General features: G+C 42.7%; 2 protein-coding genes across 10 annotated transcripts; one reads left to right on the top strand and one right to left on the bottom strand.

The window, feature by feature from the left end:
* Positions 1-1462: 1462 nt before the first annotated feature.
* Positions 1463-8908, bottom strand: LOC147981116 (uncharacterized). 9 transcript variants are annotated; one of them, XM_087513804.1, is made up of 5 exons: positions 8304-8908; positions 4715-4806; positions 4369-4481; positions 4064-4182; positions 1463-1649 (listed from the first exon to the last, which is right to left on the bottom strand). In XM_087513804.1, exons 1-5 carry the CDS (start codon positions 8482-8484, stop codon positions 1585-1587), a joined length of 570 nt encoding a protein of 189 aa, XP_087369930.1. In that variant the 5' UTR covers positions 8485-8908; the 3' UTR covers positions 1463-1584. The 9 variants fall into 9 exon arrangements, 1 of the variants encoding a protein (XP_087369930.1); XR_015598831.1 differs by lacking the exon at positions 1463-1649 and adding exons at positions 6117-6231; positions 8143-8204 and having other exon boundaries at positions 4042-4481; positions 8304-8493; XR_015598828.1 differs by lacking the exon at positions 1463-1649 and adding an exon at positions 6117-8204 and having other exon boundaries at positions 4042-4481; positions 8304-8493.
* Positions 8909-13416: 4508 nt separating this feature from the next.
* Positions 13417-19756, top strand: LOC125549033 (uncharacterized). Its single transcript, XM_048712534.2, has 3 exons — positions 13417-14085; positions 15283-15350; positions 18150-19756. The coding sequence occupies exon 1, from the start codon at positions 13707-13709 to the stop codon at positions 13959-13961; it is 255 nt and encodes an 84-aa protein (XP_048568491.1). The 5' UTR covers positions 13417-13706; the 3' UTR covers positions 13962-14085; positions 15283-15350; positions 18150-19756.
* The last annotated feature ends 298 nt before the right edge of the window (positions 19757-20054 follow it).

Raw genomic sequence — 20054 nt, 5'->3', positions numbered from 1 at the left:
GGAACAGAAATAAACTGCTTCGACAAGTCCTAAATTAACCATCATGAATTAGATTTTGAGTAAAATGTATACAAAACCATAAAACTATATTGGGTGTGTCATTTTGGTCCTATAAGTATGGAAATTCACACCTAGGTCCTTATGGAGTCATTAAATGGTTCACCGTAGGTCCTACTCAGGTCTGACCAAGCCGCATGTCCCATTGACTGCTGCCACATGACGCTAATTTGGGGGGAAATGGAAGTCTCTAAATTAACTTGGATTCTCTAGTAGCCGTGCTCTAGTGGGATAGAAGAGGACACGGACGAGGCCAAATGGAGCTTGGAGGAGGCGGGAAAATCAAAAGGGCGAGGTGATGGGGCAAATGGAACCAACACTTTGAGGTGATGTCGATGGTGGAACCACATAGCTAGGGTGAAACTCCGGTGGTTGCCAACGTGAGGGTGGGTGACGACGTCGGTGGTAGGAAGTGGATACGAGGCTATGTTTGCGGAACATGTAAGAAAGGAAACACAGAGGTGGGCGATAGGGTCATGTAGGTGCAAAGAATTGCTAGGGAGCTTAGCGGAGAAAGAAATTGGGCGTTACAAACAGCTGGTGGTGTTAAAGGAGGAACACCGAATTTTGACTATGTAGTTGATGATCCCCAAGTTTGATTGGGGGTTTCATTTGCCATGTCGTGGCGCATCATCAGCGCAAAAGAATCCGACGGTGGTGTCATGGTGGAGGAGATTGAAGGTGGATGTCTTCGTGTTGGAGGAGATTAAGGCAGGGGTCATGGGCCTCAGCGAGCCCAAGAGCACCATCATGGGCTTCACCTCATTGTTCCTCTCGATGACCTTCAATGCCTCCACCCAAGTCATCATCTTTGTCCACTCCCATCCATGCCAAAACCAACTTCTGACGTGCTGCTGTAGCTCCCGGCGAGCTTTGGTTGGAGGAAACCAATGAAAGGATCGAGAAATACAAGCCATATAACTTATGAGGTTATCTGGGCTTATTTCTACCACCCGTCTATTAGCCCCCCCTTAAGTTCACTATTTTCAAATGTGCATTTTCATACTTTTAGGATCCACTTGTCGTTGAAAGAGTACATAAGTCCATAAAGGGGTACAAACAGGGGTATTAATTATATGTAAGCAAAAAAAAAGTGGGTTTGAAACTTTGAATAAAAAAACAATTTAATTGAGTTAGCAAACCCTGTAGCATTTCGCCAAAAAAAAGCAACCCCTGTAGTTTGTTTGCCGTTGCAATGGCACTTAAATAAGTGGATAATGCACGACTCAAAATGTTCATGCATTATCCCAACGCGGCCGTACCACACTTTGTAGTTTGTATATGCGGTTGCAATGCCAGTGCAATCAACTGTCCATGCATTATCTCAAAGAAAACATACAAAACATTTGCAGGTCGACCACGAACAGAGCATAACCTCTGCTGATTTCTCTCTCTCTCTCTCTCTCTTAGAAAAGAAAACCTCCCCAGCCAACGCGGATACCATAGGAACTGCGTTCCGGGCACATGCTCTCCGCCTACCGGATCAGAGAAACCTATTATGGAAAATCCACTCTCACGTCTAGACGGCTAGACCTCATCCGCACTTGGTTCAATCCTGGCAGCATTTCCTCCGGCACCATGAGACGTCTTGTTTTTTTTTGCGATCAAATCAGAGAGCTTTATTCAACAAAAGAGCTCCTTGGACAATCAGCCAGCAGGCTTGAAACCAGGAAACTCGGGGTCTTGTCGAGCCAACTTTCGGTCACACTCAGAGTGCAAGCTCGCTTAGCACAAAGGTGTGTCGGTAAGTTTGCCGACCGATTTACATGCTGAATCACAAATAAAGGAAAATTAACTACTAGCTCTCCTATTTCTTCCAAGACCGGTGCCACAATCGAGCGAGAATTGTAGCGAGTGTTCCAGAGTGTCACCAACTCCAGGCAGTCCACTTCCATTATAACATGCGATAGCCCTCGAAGTGCAGCAAAGCGGGCTCCTTCTCGCATAGCGAAAGCTTCAACAATTAGTGGGTCCGAAATACCCACAACTGGTTTGCACCAAGCCCCCAATAATGCATCGGAGGAACGAGCGACGCCACCTGCACCGCCCACACCATCTGCAAGGTTCAGTGCACCATCAGTGGTAATCTTGATCACGCCTTGTTCTGGTGGTCTCCACCCATAGCCGGGGAGAACTGTTTGTGTGTTGCGTGGCATCTCCAGTAGGGCTAGGGCTTCCCTAGTGGCTCGAATAGCTGCTGTCGGGTCCCTGCCTGCTTCTCCATGTTTAATGCGATTGCGAGAATGCCAAATCGTCCACATGATTGTGATGATCTTTGGTCGGTCATCCTCAGGAAACCGCGTATCACACAGAATATCCCGTGACCAAGAATCCGGATGTAATGGCGGTAATCTGATGCCAAACCAAGCAAAAGCTTCGTTCCAGAAGCGTTGTGCATGAGTACAGTGAATAAGAGCATGCATAAGATCTTCCTCCTTGGCCAAGCAAACATTGCATCTGTCGATGACTGCAATATGACGGTGTTTAAGTGTGCACTCATCCGGTAGAATCCGTCGAAGTACACGCCACCAAAACACACGAACTTTTGGGATAACTTTGAGTTTCCATAGAGCACTCCACAGTTGTGATTCATCTCTTGAAGCTCCGGTATCCGTCCCTTCTCCTAGAGCAAGACGCTCGTTCTGAATCATTAGAGCACGGTACACCGATTTAACTGTGTAGTTGCCTGAAGTCTCAAAGGCCCAAGCAAAGAAATCATCACCACCCCCACGCCGGATTGGTATGTTGAGGATCGCATCTGCATCCGGGGCAATGAAGTTTGATCTAACTAGCTCCTATCGCCAGGACCAGTTGTCCGGATCAATGAGATCTGACACCATGTGGACTGTAGCAGACGCCGGTTTCATCATGGGCGACATAGAAATTGTGCCCGGGATCCACTTATCTGTCCACGCATCAATGGAGGATCCATCTCCCACTCTTTTAATCAACCCCGCCTTCAAAGCTTCCCTGCCGGCTATTATCGCCCTCCAAGTTGCAGAAGCAGACTTGGGGCAAGTTGCATGCATAAAATCCGTGTCAGGAAAGTAGCGGCCTTTTAAAACCCTTGAACAAAGAGAGCTCGGATTAGTTAAGCCCTCCATCCGTGCTTTCCGAGTAGCGCAAGGTTAAACTGATGAGGGTCTCGAAAACCCATACCTCCTTTGCACTTGGGTGTTGCTAGATTCTTCCACGACACCCAATGCATCCCATTCTTGTCAAGAGAACTACTCCAGAAATATTTTGCCATCGGAGAAGTAAGACTCTTACAGACTTTCTTAGTGAGCAAAAAAGTACTCATTGAGTAAGTTGGAATGGCTTGAACCACCGACTTTAGCAAGGTTTCCCTCCCGGCACAAGCCATCAGCTTTTCGGACCATCCTTGCATCTTGCTCCGTGCCCTCTCCCCGATGTGATCGAAAGTGCCACTGTTAATCCGCCCAACAGCAGTTGGCAGCCCCAAATATCGCTCGCTAAACGCCTCCACAGAAATGTTCAGGACTGCTTTTAGCTGCTGTCTCAAGTGTGCTGGTGTGTTGGAGCTAGAATAGATAGAATTTTTGTTGCGATTGACACACTGTCCAGAAGCATCACTATAAATTCTGAGAATCTCATTCAATCGAATAGCACTTTGATTAGTTGCACTGATGAAAATTAAACTATCATCTGCAAACAGTAAATGTGACACCTAAGGTGATCTATAACTTACTCGAATACCTCTATCGATATGTCCTCCAATATGAGACTTTAGCAGCGAAGAGAAGCCTTCTGCACATATCAAAAAGAGATATGGAGACACTGGATCTCCTTGCCTAAATCCACGTGAGGGTGTGAAAAAAGGCTGAAGCTCTCCATTAAACCGAATTGAGAACCTGACTGAAGTAACACACTTCATTATCAAACGAGTAAAGATCATGTTGAACCCTAGCCTTGTTAGAATGGCCTCAAGAAAATGCCATTCAACTTGATCGTAGGCCTTCATCATATCTAATTTAACAGCACAAGTAACTACTGAGCATTGTTTCTACATGGTGTACATCGACGAAGTCGCACGACAGATGTCGCCCGTCAGGCTTAGCTCCCTTGACCGTCAAAAATTTCACAACATCGCTCTTACCTGAAAAGCTGCAAACCCAGTAAATTAGCAATGAGCTTATTAAATTACAGCCATTCTTAACAACACAAACAAATGTACTAGACAAGAAACATCCAGTCTTAAGCATTCATATTTGTTGAAGACGAGTAGCGAGAACGTGCATGCTTGAACAATTGAATGCGTGCATGTCCTAGAAATATAACAAGGATGCCAACCTGCGGTAGCTGATATCCACTATGTGAGATATCTTCGTTTCAAAACTATTCTTCATTGCATTTTTGGCGGCATCGGAATAGTCTCCCGAATACAGCAATGCGTAGGCATTTTTCTGCAATGATCAAAAGGACATAACGAATAATCCAACACCCGTCAGGAACTCAGCATATACCATTGACAGGCGGTACCAATTAACAGTTTCATACTCCAAATTTAAACTTATTACAAGAGCACTATTCCTTTTCAGATTCACTATTGGAAGTTCAAATTCAGAAATAAAATAACCTAAGGATTTCATGTGTGACACTCACAATTTATTTACAGTTAAGAGAATACAATTATCACCTTTTTGTGCCGGAAAATAAGCCTATGCTTCTCATTCCAGTCGACGTCATGCATCATCTTGAGTTTAGAAAAATCCTTCAGGGCAATGCAAGCTGCACAACAAGAAGTTATTAATATGAGCCAATTATTCTTGGAAATGAATCTTCCAAATTATTTCAGTTAACGAACATGTATGCAACCAATGGGGATCAAAGATCATCCTTTACCGACATGTAGGCTCACGGTGGTGCACAGTTCAGTAAGTGAAGTAATCTAGATGACTCATCTCCCCTACATATGAAACTAACACTCCCATCTTTGTTTTTTTTTCTTTTACATAAATGAAAGGCCCTAATGGATAGAACAAAAAAATTACCCCCATCATGTGTAGCAACTTATTTTGACATCTAAAATTGACGAATAAATTCCGCCTTGTACATTTCTTTAGTGCTTAAGTGGAAACAATCACTCCCATTTAAGAAAAATATAAGGCGGGTCCTTGAAGAGATTATTTAGCAAAATAAAATGTCAAGATAGACAAAACTTAGGCAACATTAGTAGGTCCACGGCTTGTAACCATTGGTGCAAATACAATCGATGGAGAGGATATACACGAAGACATAGTCAGAATCAACTATATTATGAGCAATGTTCAGATTCTTTATTAAGCAAAGAGGAGAATATGTGCTGGAAAAATATTAATAGAAAGGATGTTGAGTTATATGCTCCAAAATTATTGAGAAAAAAAACAGTGAAGTCTTTCGCAAGATATATTATATTTTCTCTAGACACTAAGGATAATCAAGTGACCAACTTACACTTTTAGCTGCATTTGACATTTTATTGGGTCATGGTAATTTTGGTTGGTTAAATTGTTTGAATATTTTTCTGCTGGCGATATGATCATAGAATAATCAGTAGAAATTGACATATAATCTTATTCTTGCCACTAGAGAAACATGTTTTTACTGTCAAAATTTGTTAATTATTAACCGAGTTTTCCAAACATGATGCTAAGCTCATAAGAAAAACTCATCATAGCACAATTCCGCAAAATTGGCTCTTACGCCAAAGACCGTCGACTTAATTTATCATAGTGTCGTGATCTTTTTCATGTATGTGAGCATGATGCATGGCAACGATGTTGATATGTCACTAGCAATAGGAAGATCGTTATATGAAAATAAACAATTCTATCCACATTCAACATTTCTCGAGTGGTTTTGGATGGGCTCATGAATAATAGTGGCTTGGAACAATTAAGTGCATGAAGGTAGTAGATTTAGGAACTCCGTAAATCACATGAAAAAAATCACACAAAAAAAAGACATAAGGAACGGGGCACAAGCAGATATTGGTGATAAAGGATTGATGAAGTTAAGATACTATTAATCGTAGACAAGTGTGTAACGAGATTGTATACATGATTGATGTTCTCCTTTCTCCAATTGTCATCAATGGGATTGTGTAGAATGCCACTGCTTATCTACCAACAATCAATTACTTTACCAAGATTTTGCTGGCATCTTTCGGATATCCTATATGAACAAGTCAAGGTGGGGAAAGAGGATAAGGTATTGGAGTCCACTTATTACAAATAAAAATATGAGCATGATCAAAGATACATTAATTACATTAGATCCCTTCTTGCAGTGTCATCAACGATCATGGTCAATCGAATACAATCCAGAATAGGAAAGGTAAGTTTAATTTGTATTAACATTACTCATTATATGTACCAGACATTAAGATATACTAGCACTGGGGCATACATATTCTAGTGGTTCAGTATCAATCATGTCCGATATATGTACATTACACCCACCATATTCTAGATATTGGTATGATTTGATTTGAGTGTGGGTAAGGGAAGGCAAGATTTTTTTTATTTGGTTCAGTTTTTTGGTAAGATTTGATTTCATTTGGGTATGGTAGGGGCAGAGAAGGTAAGTTTTGATTTAGTTGAATTTTTTGTACTACCTCAGTCCGAGTTTATTAGGTTCCCTTGTATTTTGCAACTTTTGTTGACAGTAAATTTGATTTGCAAAATATAAATGATATGCAAAAAAAATATTGTTGGTTTCATATTCAGATGAAGTTTTCCTCATTTTCATGCAAAGATGTGGAGGCAAAACCACATTTCATGGCGTACAAACACCAACTACCTTTTAATAGTAAAGATATGGAGGCAAATTCCATGGAAATGCAATCATGCCTAATGTGAGTTGGCTCCGACAAATAATGACCCATTAAAAAACCTTGAAACTTTCTCATGGAAATGTTTGTTGAATAATATGATTATTGGTGAGATGGGTAAAAGTTAGAAAATAATAGTGCTACTGGTTAGCATTCTAATTTCCTCATTTTCATGCATGTAGAAAATCCAAAAATACCTAATAGAACAATCAAAGAAATATGAAACCTTTTTTTACCAACAAGGTCTAGTGTTATACTCACGTATAAAGTTTCGTGAAGGAATGACTCCCGTGGTCTTTTGTGCGGAAAAAAATGGTAATATATAAACAATACTATCAAAGCTTTTTGAAGTTGCGATTTTGGTTTATTCATCCAGAAGAACACGGAAGTCATTTCTTTGTAAAACTTCATACATGAGAAGAACACTTGACCGTGTCGCTACAGAAAAGTTTCAGAATTGTTATTTTTTTTGCTACTTTTAAAAATTAGAATGCTTTAGCGGGTGCTCCTAGATCCAGGTCACCAAAATCTGCAAATCATCAATTATTGTATAATTTACATGGGTAAGTTTTAATCCGATGGCGATATGCGTTATTTTTAAAAAATAAAATTAAATACGTGCTAAGTTATAAAATTAGGTATACCAGGACCCATGATCATTCTAGTATTTTGCGTGAAAATACAGGTGTTTTCTCCTAAAAAAACACTCATCATAAATTAGCTCTTGCTAAGCGATTTGTAAGGCTTTTGGGACGGTATATACGGAGAGTTGTCATGGATGAAAAAGGAGGGTTGACCTTGATACGCACACACGGTCTCCACGCGACCACGCCAACATCGTGACGGCCTCGCGAGTCGCCGTGCCAGCGGCTTGTCGTCGACTAAGTCGCTAGAGCTGTGTCTGAGCTCGATCAAGTAGGCGATCACCACCGAACGGCTGCGCCCTAGGTGATATTTTCTTCTCTATAAAAGAAAATCTCGATCGCCAAAGGTTGATAACCGTTAGAAATGGGATTGGGATTGGATGAGATCGAACTGATGTCGACCATAAAACATAAAAGACTTTTCTCAATCAACAACAGAAAAACATCTCGCAGTTGCAATTTGGGTCTGGGGTTCATGACAGATTGGAGTTTTCGGAGACGCGGTTTGGTTGAACGGTTTTAAGGTGAGACTGAGAGTGATGTTAGGAAATTACACCAACAACAACAACAAAAAAAAGTTTCTAGATAGCCAGCCATATGTATCCATACCTACGTATCATTCCTTCCTTCTGCAGAAGTACTATGTAAGTAGAACTATTTAGCATCAAGAACTGAAAAAACGATATTTAGAGGAGAAAATAAGTGAACAAAAATCCCTCGCAGAAAGAAATTGAACAAAAATTGAAGGCGCGGTGACAAGAGAAACTAACCGTAACCAAGGCGCTTGATGCTGTGGTGCACACGTTGTTCCACATAATCTCCCTGCACGGGTGGATCTTCCGGGCGCGGGACGCTGCAGACTACGCACAGCAGCTTCGCCTCCACTCCCGCGGCCGCGGGCATCACCATCCACCTCTTCATCTTCTCGACGGACGACGACCAGCTGCTCATCTTCCCGATCGGTTGCCTTCTTCGATCTGCAGAAGAGGGTTAAGAGGATCGCTCCTAAATGATGAAGCAGGGAAGAACTCCTGGAGACGCCGAGACGCAATCAGAACTTCAGACGAAGCCTTCTCCATGAAGCAAGGCCTGACCGTGTCCTTCTTTCTTGGGAGAGAAGACACAAAATGAACCACGCGTTCTCCACATGTTCACGCGGGGGTTTGATGTGGACAGCCTAACTGGATCAACGCGGTGCCTGAAACTTGTTGTTGTTGCTGATGTTAGCAATATCGGCTGAAGCCCCAGCTCTCTCCCATAGCCTCTTGATTCTCTACCAATTCGGGTGAGGTGGAACAGAATGGTCGTCCATTCGGACTCGACGGAGTGATTCGGATTGTGCGACAGGGCGGTCAATGCCCGGTGGTATCTGGTATGGCCGCGGTGGTTTTTGATTGTTGGTGAATGTCTCCATCTAGCCAGGGAACTAGTGAAGGGAGCCTGCTTCGACATTTTCTGAGCAATCGACTATCTTCTTTAAGAAATGGTACCGGTTAGAGATCACTTGACTGAACACAAAATTTGGGTCAGTTGACTGACTGTAAATTTGTTTCACTCAGTTTGCTCTCAACCTCGTCAGGCAGGCCGGCCCAGCGAGCAAGCATGTACGGCACACTGCTCTCATTTTTTTGACTAAAAAACACAGTGTGCCATGATGGGCGCGAGGATCCCGGCGAGCTGGCTTTTTTTTCTTTCTTCATGTGGTCTTTTCTCTTTCAGTCAGTTTTTTATTTAAAAATTTCACTAATTTGAACAAGTATTCGCAGATTCAAAAAATGTTAATGAATTTACAAAAAAATTCACGAAATCTAAATATGTTCATCAATTCAACAAATCTTCACAAATTCAATAAAAGTTCATAGATCAAAAAAATGTTTGCGAATTAAAAAACCATTAATATAAAAATTGTTTGTGTATTCGAAATTATGTTCGGGAATTCATAAATTGTTCACAAAATTGAGTGTGGAGTAAAAAAATAAGCATTAACTTGAAAATGCCCACGAATTAAAAATATGTCCGATTTTTTTGGGAAACAAGCACAACACATGGGATTGGCACAGTTGATCTATCACGACGCAAGGCAGGCCCAGACTAGGTGACTACATCACCGATGTTATAGATAAATACATCGGCCCTGCTTCGTGTTTATGCTAGTTAGTGTGCTTTACATGCGCCTGCTATAGAGAAATTAAATTATTGGGAATAAAATTATTTGTTTCACGAGATAATCTTAGGAAATTAAATTATCGGAATACCCTCTTACGATAGACATACCATATTAATATTTGCCAATTATTATGGCAATTCACATTTTACTATTGATATTAAATTTTTTAGTTGCCATGGTATAAATTATTGTGAATTGTTAACCCGATAATAAAAAGAAGAAAAAGGGCCAATCGATTGAAATTCTCATACTTTGGGTGGTATCACATTAAAGAGTAAATAAAAAATAAAACTAAACAAAAAATGACGATTTCTATGGAAAAATTTCCACAATTTTTTTTCTTTTGTTTGTTTTAATTATTTTCCATTTCCTTTCTTCTTAAAGGGTAGTATCAATGCCACACATTTTTCCTTATTTAATTATAATATTCAATAATAAACATATACTAGTGGAAATTTTGTAGAACAAAAGTTTCATGATAAAAGAATGAATTAGTGGCATTGGTATTATAATTAAATAATAAAGAAAATAAAATTAAAACTAAAAATATAAAATAAGAAAGTATTCCATGGGGTAATGAATTAGTGGCATTGGTATTACTTTTTAGGAAGAAAACAAATATGGAAAAAGTTATAAAAAAATAAAAAAATTGCCCACAATTTACATAGTGGAATTTTGATTAAAAGGGAAGTTTGCTAGGAAGGGGTGAACTAGAGACATTACTATTGCCGTTGAAGAAGAAAATATTCAAATTAAACTAAATCAAATAAGAATAATGAACTTTTTATGAAAGAATGAATTAGTGACATTGGTATTACCCCATAAGAAATAAAAAATGGAACAAAAAGTAAAACAAAATCAAATTAATGAAGTTTTCTAAGAAAGAATGAATTAATGATACTGGTATTAACCTTTAAGAAGAAAGAAATCAAATAAAAACTTAAAAATGAAAATAACTCAGATTTCTAAAAAAGAATGAATTAGTAGTTTTGGCACTACCCTTTAGGAAGAAATAAAATAAAAACTAAAGAAAAAATCAAAACAATGAGGTTTTCTATGGAAGAATGATTAGTTGCATTGGTATTACCCTTTAAGAAAAAAATTGCACACAATTTACACAAAAATTGTGCTTTTAAAAAATATGCAAGAATAAGCATATAATGATGGAATTTTCACGAAACAGAAGTTTTCTAAGAAAAAATGAATTAGTCCCATTCGTATTACTCTTAATATATAAAAAAAATAATAGCTTAAAAATTGCACATATATTACACTGAACTTACACGAACCCCCGATATGCAAGAAAAACCATATAGCTGTGTAACTTTCATACAGAAACATGATTTACACAAAAATTGCATAGAACTTGCATGTGTGCGTCCATGTTTTAAATTCAGTGTTAAACAAAAAATGGCCAACTATTAAACATGCACGTAAAACCTTTTCTGGTTTCAGTCAAATCGCTCTCCACTATTTGAGCGAGATCGAAAGGCCCAGTTGTCTTCTTCTTCCCCTAAACTAAAACTAAAATAAAAACTAAAACAAAATAAAAATGAAGTTAATGGATTATTATTGTCATCAAAGAAGAAAGAAAAACTAAAGAAAAAAAGATAAAGCTTGCACGAAAATTTCACTTTCTTATGATATGCAAAAATAAGAATATAATAGTACAATTCTCACACTTTCTATAATACTTGTGTTTATACTTACACAGACCCACGTCCATACGTAAGGATAAAAGGGATAAAAGACACACAAAAACTCAGCAACAACAAGCACACATGAAAAAAAATAAGAAGAAAATGACCAAACCTTTTTTCAGCCGGTTGTCCAGTAGAAAAAGTGAACAAAAAAATAACAACGTCGGTAATTAATCATCTCTCACTACTTAAAGTTGTCTTTTAGAACATTAGGGGTCGTCAACATTTTTTAAACCACTTTTTAGGAGTAAACATATGGCCACCGTTAGTATACATTATCCCCTTAATGATTTTGACATTAATAATAAAAACCCTCCTTAGAAAAATAATAGATGCACTTTTACCTCTCTAACTTATAGTCGTACCATAATCGGTAGATCACCATTGTGGGAATAACTAATCCTATCTCAGGTTCCACCTAGTCTTACATGGCATCCACATGATAAATAATCCAAATCAAGTCAAGTCAACGAAAGTTCCAAGCATGATCAATAAGTCAAAAGGAAGAAGCTAAAATAAAAGGCTAAAAGACCAGAGCCCAGTGAGAGGAAAGATGGATGTTTTAGTTCACTATAGAGACCATACACCACTCCTCCTACTCCGCTATGGATTCATGGGCCATGAATCATCACACCTACCACCTGAAGGGTAGATCGGTCCTGAGAGGCTGGGTATCGGGATCCCTCTTCCGAAGCTTCCCTTGTCTCGGCATTTTGTGTACTCTCAACAAGACTTGGGGGCTGGAGCTTTTTTTTGAACATAGTACAGACACAAGCGCTCATATACACGCGCATACACTCATCCCTATGAATGCACATACGCATACCCTACCCCTATGAGCACCTCCAAAAGACTGAGATGGCATATCATTTTGAAATTTACGAAGTCAGTGTATGCACCTCATCGTCGACGGGAACGTTTCCTCCCACTGAATGCGCATCGCCGGAAATCCTGAAATAAATCTAGAAATAAATGCGAGCATCAGGACTTGAACCCTGGTGGGCTAGGGATACCACAGTCCCTCTAACCATCCAATCACAGGTTGGTTCGCAAGACTTGGGGCTGGAGCTGGGTATTGGGATCTGATCAAGGGACCTTGTAAGGCTCAGATTATCTGGACAAGGGAAGCTTCGGAAGCGTGATGCAACGTGAGCCAATCTCTTCTTTCAAGGCCTCTTCTCACACGTGAGTCAATTTCTACTCTTCACGGGATGACTGAACCTTTTTTTTAAAAATGTTAATGCGTTAATTTTGTCATTTAACAATCACCGTTGCTACAATGCCCTCCTACACACCCTGCTAACTTTGTTGTAAGTATAAACGATGAGTTACTCCTACTTTGTTGTTGTTTCCACAATATGTACAATGTGCATGATCTGTCCTTAGACATGAGAATGTCATATGTCCTTTTTCTATATATGCATGAACATAAAAGGTCGCATAACTAAAGAGCTACTCATTCCCTTTTTGTTTATAAGGCATGTATGTTTCTAATGTGAATCCAATAATACACGGACAATCACATTTGGCTTTTGGGTGTATATGCAACTGGTATGAAAACGTAATTTACTAGTTGCAAAAGAAAGGCCAAAAACAATTCTGAAACTTGTTTTTTGAACACAGTACAGAAGCAGACGCTCATACATACGGAAAAAAAAGACCAAAAACAATTCTGGAACTTTTCTAAAACAAACTTAACCTTCTGTTTTACTCGTATATAAAAACTTTACTCATTCAAATCGTGATCCGCGTTAACTAGACTTATAGAGTCACAATGGGTGTCGGGGCATCTACCCTCTTGTCTTGCGGCAAGCAAGCAATGCAGCATCTGTAAAAGGCCGCAGTAGGAAAACGGGAGCAAGAAGAACCGGAGAAGACGGGAAAGCATCAGCTGCAGTGCGGCCACCGCAAAACGCGTCGCCTTTGGCTTTTCTCCGCTCGGCTTCTTTTCGCTACTGGCTTCTCCAGCCTTCCTCTTGCTTTCGGCCCTAGTTGGAGGCTGGAGCCCCCTCTCACACTGTAAAGCCACACAAAAGCGGCGACACGGCAGTACGTACTCTGTTCAGTTCTTGTACCCTTCCTTAGCCCGCAAGCAGAGTATGCATTCCTTCCTTCCCCCTCGCCGACGCAGCCACCGCCAAGCAACCTCGCTACATATGCGCCGCTCCTTCGTCTACCCCCATCGTTCTACCAAACTCGTCGGCCGGTGAGTCCATACCATACACACGCACGCACAGGTCAGATCAGAGCACGTGTACAGTTTGGTAGCTGGAGCCTGGAGGCCGGTGGCGAGAGGATCGACAGCCATGAACGGGGGCATCGGGGGCACGGCGGAGGGGGCGCCGCACCCGAGCACGGACTGGGGCCCGATCATCGTGGCGGTGATCCTCTTCGTGGTGCTGTCGCCGGGGCTGCTGTTCCAGCTGCCGGCCAGGACCAGGGTGGTGGAGCTCGGCAACATGGCCACCAGCGCCATCGCCATCCTCGTCCACGCCGTCATCTTCTTCTGCATCCTCACCCTCGTCGTCGTCGCCATCGGCGTGCACGTGTACGCCGCCTAGCTGTCTCATACAGTACTCCAGGTCAAGATGGGTTTTTTCTTTCTTCAGTGCTGCCTGCCCTGTCCCTGTTTGCCCGTTTGATTTGGCCGGCTGTAAACTGCAGAAACACTGCTAGCTGAAGACGGTACGTGTATAAATGTGTTCTTGGATGAGGAATTAGTTGCTTGTAATTACTTCTCTGTGTCGATAATTGATGAAATGCCTTTGAAATTGATTCCGGCAGAACCGTTTGCACCAACTATTCACTGAATCAGCACTCTTCAAGGGCTCCTCTACTTCAGATTTTGTTTTGTTTTGTTAAAGAGCATACTAATGCTGCAATTTTGGAAAGTGCTACCAGGAAAATGTTTATACACAGGAGTTTAGTAGTAACGTTTTTTATAAAAAAGCGATGTTTCTAAATAACAGTAGCGCTTGTCACTGAAAAGCGCTGCTACTATTCATGTAGCAGTAGCGCTTGTGTTATAAAAACGCTACTATTATAGTTGCCAATGGTTGCATGGCAGTGTAGGTATACCAGTAGCGCTGGTATTTAAAAAATGTTACGGCTATTACACATAGCAATAGCGCTGTCTTCTGACAAGCGCTACTGCTAGCAGTAGCGCTTATCTGTAAAAAGTGCTACGACTATGCTTACCTTATTCACCCCGTACGCGCCCCTTACTCTCCCTCACACACTCACTCGCCGCACACCCGTCGCCGCCGACTCCCCCAAGGTATCTCCCTCCTCCTCTCGCCGCCCTCCCCTCCCTCCTCCTCATCTCGCCGCCCTCCTCTCTCCCTCTTCCCACGACCCTCCTCTCTCCTCCCTCTCCACCGGCGGCCCCCTCCGATCCTTCTCCTCCCTCTCCGGCGGCCCCCTCCTTCTCCTCCTCCCTCATCCCTCTCCTGCTCTCTCCTCCTCCCTCCTCCTCCTCCCTCCTCCTCCTTCCTCCTCCTCCTGGCCTCCTCCCACCTCCTCCTCCCCCTTTCGGTAAATAGGCTTTTTTTTGTTAAATGTAGGTTTTTGTTTTTAGTAAATGTAGGTTTTTAGTATATTTTGTTTTTAGAAAATTTGAATAAGTAATTTGAAAAGAATAAGTAAATGTAGGTCTTTTGAATAGAATAGGAAATTTTTAGAAATTTTGAATAAGTAAATTTGAATAGAATAAAATATGAAATTGAAAAAATTAAGTAAATGTAGGTCTTTTGAATAGAACAGGAAATATTTAGAAATTTTGAATAAGTAAATTTGAATAGAATAATTTAATGTAGCTTATGGAGTTTCACCAAGTCCTAAGATAACGATAATAATGTTTTTGTTTATATTTTGTTTTTGCAGAAATCAAGGAGCCCCTACATCATCCCCGCCGTCGTCCCCGTCACCGACCCCCTCCGACCTCGATCGAGGTGATAGCAGCCACCCCATGTTGTTAATTTAATTTAGGTATTTTAGGTGTTTAATATTAGAATAATGCAGTATGAACCCTGGTTATGATCGAATCATGTTCAAAATTGTGACGCCCTAAGACCGGAGCTTCAGATGCCTTTCATGTTTTCCGAGTTTCGCCGTGTGTTTGATTTGTCTGTTCCTTTCTTCATAGCATCATGTGCATTGCATCATGTCATCATGCCATCTTTTTCTCAAACTAACTAAAACTCAACTAAATAAAATGCATAGATCTTTGATCTATTTAAATTGAGGGAACTCACCTGGTGATTTCTCTTTACAACATATATCCCAATATTAGGGAGCTATATCAAATATTCCTTTAATTTGGAATTTATCACAACACACTTGCAAAAATAACCCCATGCCTTTTCTACTTCGAGTTGATCCCGAAACCTTGCCGACAATTCCTTCTCCATTTATTGAGGCTCCTCCGAAAATCCGAACATTTTTGGACACTTCTAAAACCTCGTCCTAGTTCAAACCCATTTGAATTAAATTCAAATGAGTTTGAATTCTTATCGTTCGATCTTGCCACTTCTAATTTTCTCAGACCATGCACGTTTTTTTGAGTCCGGGAAAATTATCCCCATGCGCAAAATCCTTCCCTAACCCTCTCTTTCTTTTCCTCTCTCTAATTTCTTTTCTGTTAAAGAAAATAAGTTATTTAAGAAAGAGGGAGAGATAGCAGCAGTGCCCCTTGGGCCTCACTGTTCAAGCCCAGCAGGCCACGAGGCCCAGCGGAAGCCAGCCCACCTAAAACCCTCAACCCTAGCCGATCGCCCTCGGTCCCTCCTAGCGCCGCCAGAGGGATCGAGAGATCCCTCGACCTCTCCCCTTTGCCCGATCCCCACGACCTCTCCTCTCGTCCTCCCCGCGCCTGGCCCTCTCCTCCCAGCGCCTTCCCGAGCGCCATGGCCGCCGCTCGCTCCCTGCAGTCGCCCCTCGCCCAGCTCTTCCCGCGTGCCGTGCCCGACCCTCATGGCCCGTCTCCAGTCACGCCGCCGGTTCCTTGGTCGTCGTCGGAGGTCGTCCATGGAGGCCGCTGCCTCGGCTTCTTCTTCGTGCTGCTCCCTCCAGCGCCGCCTCCTCTGCTTCTTTCCCCGCGCACGAGCCCAACGGGAGAGGACCTCCCCGAAGCCGACGCCGTGCTCCTCCAACACCTAGCCTCGACTGGAGTCGCCCCTGTCGGCAACCAACACCACCACCAAGCTGCCCTCTCCTTTCCCCTGCGCAGGAGCTCGCAGCCACCACCATGCGCCGCCATGCCTCCCCTGCAACTGCTCTTCGGCAGCCCGTTCAATCTCCTCTACCTCGCTGGCCTCTAGCGTGACCGAGCGCCCGTGAAGGCGCATGCGTGGTTTTCTTCTGCTGCAAGGCCCAGCCAGCGCCCTGTCGGTCTGTCTCCGCTCAAGCTGCCGACCATCTCCTGCCGCTGACCACCACCATCGCCTCCTTGTTGCTGGCATCCCGAGACCTCTTGTGTTGTTTTGTGTTGTACCGTCAAGGCCGGCAAGATCGACTACAACGGCGCCAAGTTCCACAACCGACGACCGTTTTGGGATTTCACCAGGTATCGCACCGGACCCGTCGAGTACAACCACACCATGTTGATACGGGAACCACTACCGTTGACCTCCGAAGAATATGGTTTTACCGAGTACCCCTTCGTTTTGTCAAGATTGTCAAGTCCCTTGACGACAAGTGCACGACTACGCGGATTGTACCAAGTACCTCTTTGTTTCAGTGAGACCGGCAAGTCCGAAGACCCCAAATACCATGATAATCCTGAAGGGATTCAAATCCGTCAAGTTCCTCTACCGATGACTCGAACGGCTACGAAACGTGTACCACTACTGTCGACCCGCGAAGACCCCATGGACGTCAAGTTCCGTGTCATGACCCCGAAAATCTACAGACATGAACGACTACTTCCTCTTCGACTCGAGAACCACTACTTCCGCTACCATTGAACCCAATCCGCTTCGAAGATGAATGCTTTGAAGGTATAACCGCCGAAACGACGCCCGTGGACCGCATGCATGTGATGTGTTGTATGAGTTGCACCCTATGTTTGCACTGTGTTTGAGTTGTCACTTGCTCGGTCCTCCTCGTTTGCCGCTAACCCGTGGGAACCCGGTTACTGGGAGCACCCCACCATCCTTGCAGGACACACTCACACCTACTTCCTTTTGCACCGGTATCTCCATGAGTTTCCGGAACCGATATGTTGTGTGGCATCATTTTCGGATTCGTTGTCGTGGCACCCCTTTAGTTCCCGCCACGATGACAAATGTCTCATATCTTATCATGTCAACCTTTTCATAAATATTGCATAAAACTTGCACATGTCATTCACATCATGATAAAAACATTTAAAATGGTTAAAATTGTTGTTGCACCAAATTGCTAAATGCATATGGGGATTTATCGGAATTGTTGTTTATTATTTCCGACCTCATTTAAACTTGCCTAAATGTTTAGTTTACTTATGCTCCACCTCTTGCCATGTTAATCAACATTTAATATTGTTGGGTACATAAACGAGATCGAACTAAACAACTTGAATGTGGTGTTCCGTTAATATGCAACTCGTTGCATAGTGAGCTCCACTTAATTTGTAGTATTGTTTGTGCACTTTGCCATGTCATACATATTTTAACCGGACATGCATCATACTTGTTTGCGCATCGTGCCATGCTTATGTGATGGTTATTTACTATGTTGCCTGCTTCTTTCCGGGTTGCTTCTCTCGTTAGCTTCGGTTTCGTTCCGGAGTTGTGAGGACCCTTCGACTACGCCCGTTTGTCTTCTTCATGGACTCGTTCTTCTTCCTTGCAGGATCTCAGGCAAGATGACCATACCCTCGAAATCACTTCTATCTTTGCTTGATAGTTGTTCGCTCTATTGCTATGCCGCGCTACCTACCACTTGCTATCTCATGCCTCCCATATTGCCATGTCAAGCCTCTAACCCACCTTTCCTAGCAAACCATTGTTTGGCTATGTTACCGCTTCTGCTCAGCCCCTCTTATAGCGTTGCTAGTTGCAGGTGAAGTTGAAGTTTGTTCCTTGTTGGAACATGGATATGTTTGGGATATCACAATATATCTTATTTACTTTAATGCATCTATATACTTGGTAAAGGGTGGAAGGCTCGGCCTTATGCCTGGTGTTTTGTTCCACTCTTGCCGCCCTAGTTTCCGTCATACCGGTGTTATGTTCCTTGATTTTGCGTTCCTTACGCGGTTGGGTGTTATGGGAACCCCTTGACAGTTTGCTTTGAATAAAACTCCTCTAGCAAGGCCCAACTTTGGTTTTAACGTTTGCCACCTAAGCCTTTTTCCCTCGGGTTTCCGGAACCCGAGGGTCATCTTTATTTTACCCCCCGGGCCAGTGCTCCTCTGAGTGTTGGTCCAAACTAGAGCCCCTTGCATCGCCACCTCAGGGAAACTTGAGGGTTGGTTTTAGTTGTACAGACTGCTCATCCGGTGTGCCCTGAGAACGAGATATGTGCAGCTCCTATCAGAATTTGTCGGCACATTCGGGTGGCTTTGCTGGTCTTGTTTTACCATTGTCGAAATGTCTTGTAACCGGGATTCCGAGTCTAATCGGGTCTTCCTGGGAGAAGGAATATCCTTCGTTGACCGTGAGAGCTTGTGATGGGCTAAGTTGGGACACCCCTGCAGGGTTTTGAACTTTCGAAAGCCGTGCCTGTGGTTATGGTCAGATGGGAATTTTTTTAATATCCGGTTGTAGAGAACTTGACACTTTACTTAATTAAAATGCATCAACCGCGTGTGTAGCCGTGATGATCTCTTTCCGGCGGAGTCTGGGAAGTGAACACGGTCTTGTGTTATGCTTGAACGTAAGTAGTTTCAGGATCACTTCTTGATCACTTCCAGTTCACGACCGCCGCGTTGCTTCTCTTCTCGCTCTTATTTGCGTATGTTAGCCACCATATATGCTTAGTGCTTGCTGCAGCTCCACCTCATTACCCTATCCTACCCATAAGCTTAAATAGTCTTGATCTCGCGGGTGTGAGATTGCTGAGTCCTCGTGACTCACAGATACTTCCAAACAGTTGCAGGTGCCGATGATACCAGTGCAGGTGACGCAATTGAGCTCAAGTGGGAGCTCGATGAAGATCATGTTTGTTGTGTTGTTTCGCTTCTTGTTGATCAGTAGTGGAGCCCGGTTGGGACGATCGGGGATCTAGCTTTTGGGGTTGTCTTCTTTTACTTTGGTTTCGTAGTCAGACCTTGATTGTATTCTGGATGATGTATGTTAAACTTGTACTTGTGTGAAGTGGCGATTGTAAGCCAACTCTTTATCCCTTTCTTATTCAGTACATGGGATTGTGTGAAGATTACCCCTCTTGCGACAAACCTAGCATGCGGCTATGCCTCTAAGTCGGGCCCCGACACGTGGGAGATATAGCCGCATTGTGGGTGTTTCGAAAATGTAGGTTTTTAATTAGGTGTAGTTAATAGAATTTAGGTGTTTTTGATGTCACATTTGTTCTTATTTTTTTAGTTAAAGAAATTATTCCCGCATCGACGTCGACGATGCCTATCCCGCATCCTCGTCGTCGACTCGGCGGAGGAGGCCTGGGCTTGGTGAGGAGCCATGTCCGGGACTGGGCTCCGCCGGGCTGGTACTGGG

Source organism: Triticum urartu, chromosome 3A (genome assembly GCF_056163025.1).
Source record: "Triticum urartu cultivar PI428250 chromosome 3A, HENAU_Tu73, whole genome shotgun sequence".
Classification (NCBI taxonomy): Eukaryota; Viridiplantae; Streptophyta; class Magnoliopsida; order Poales; family Poaceae; genus Triticum; species Triticum urartu.
The sequence above is the reverse complement of the archived record's forward strand: the minus strand, read 5'-3'. Positions and strand labels throughout refer to the sequence as shown.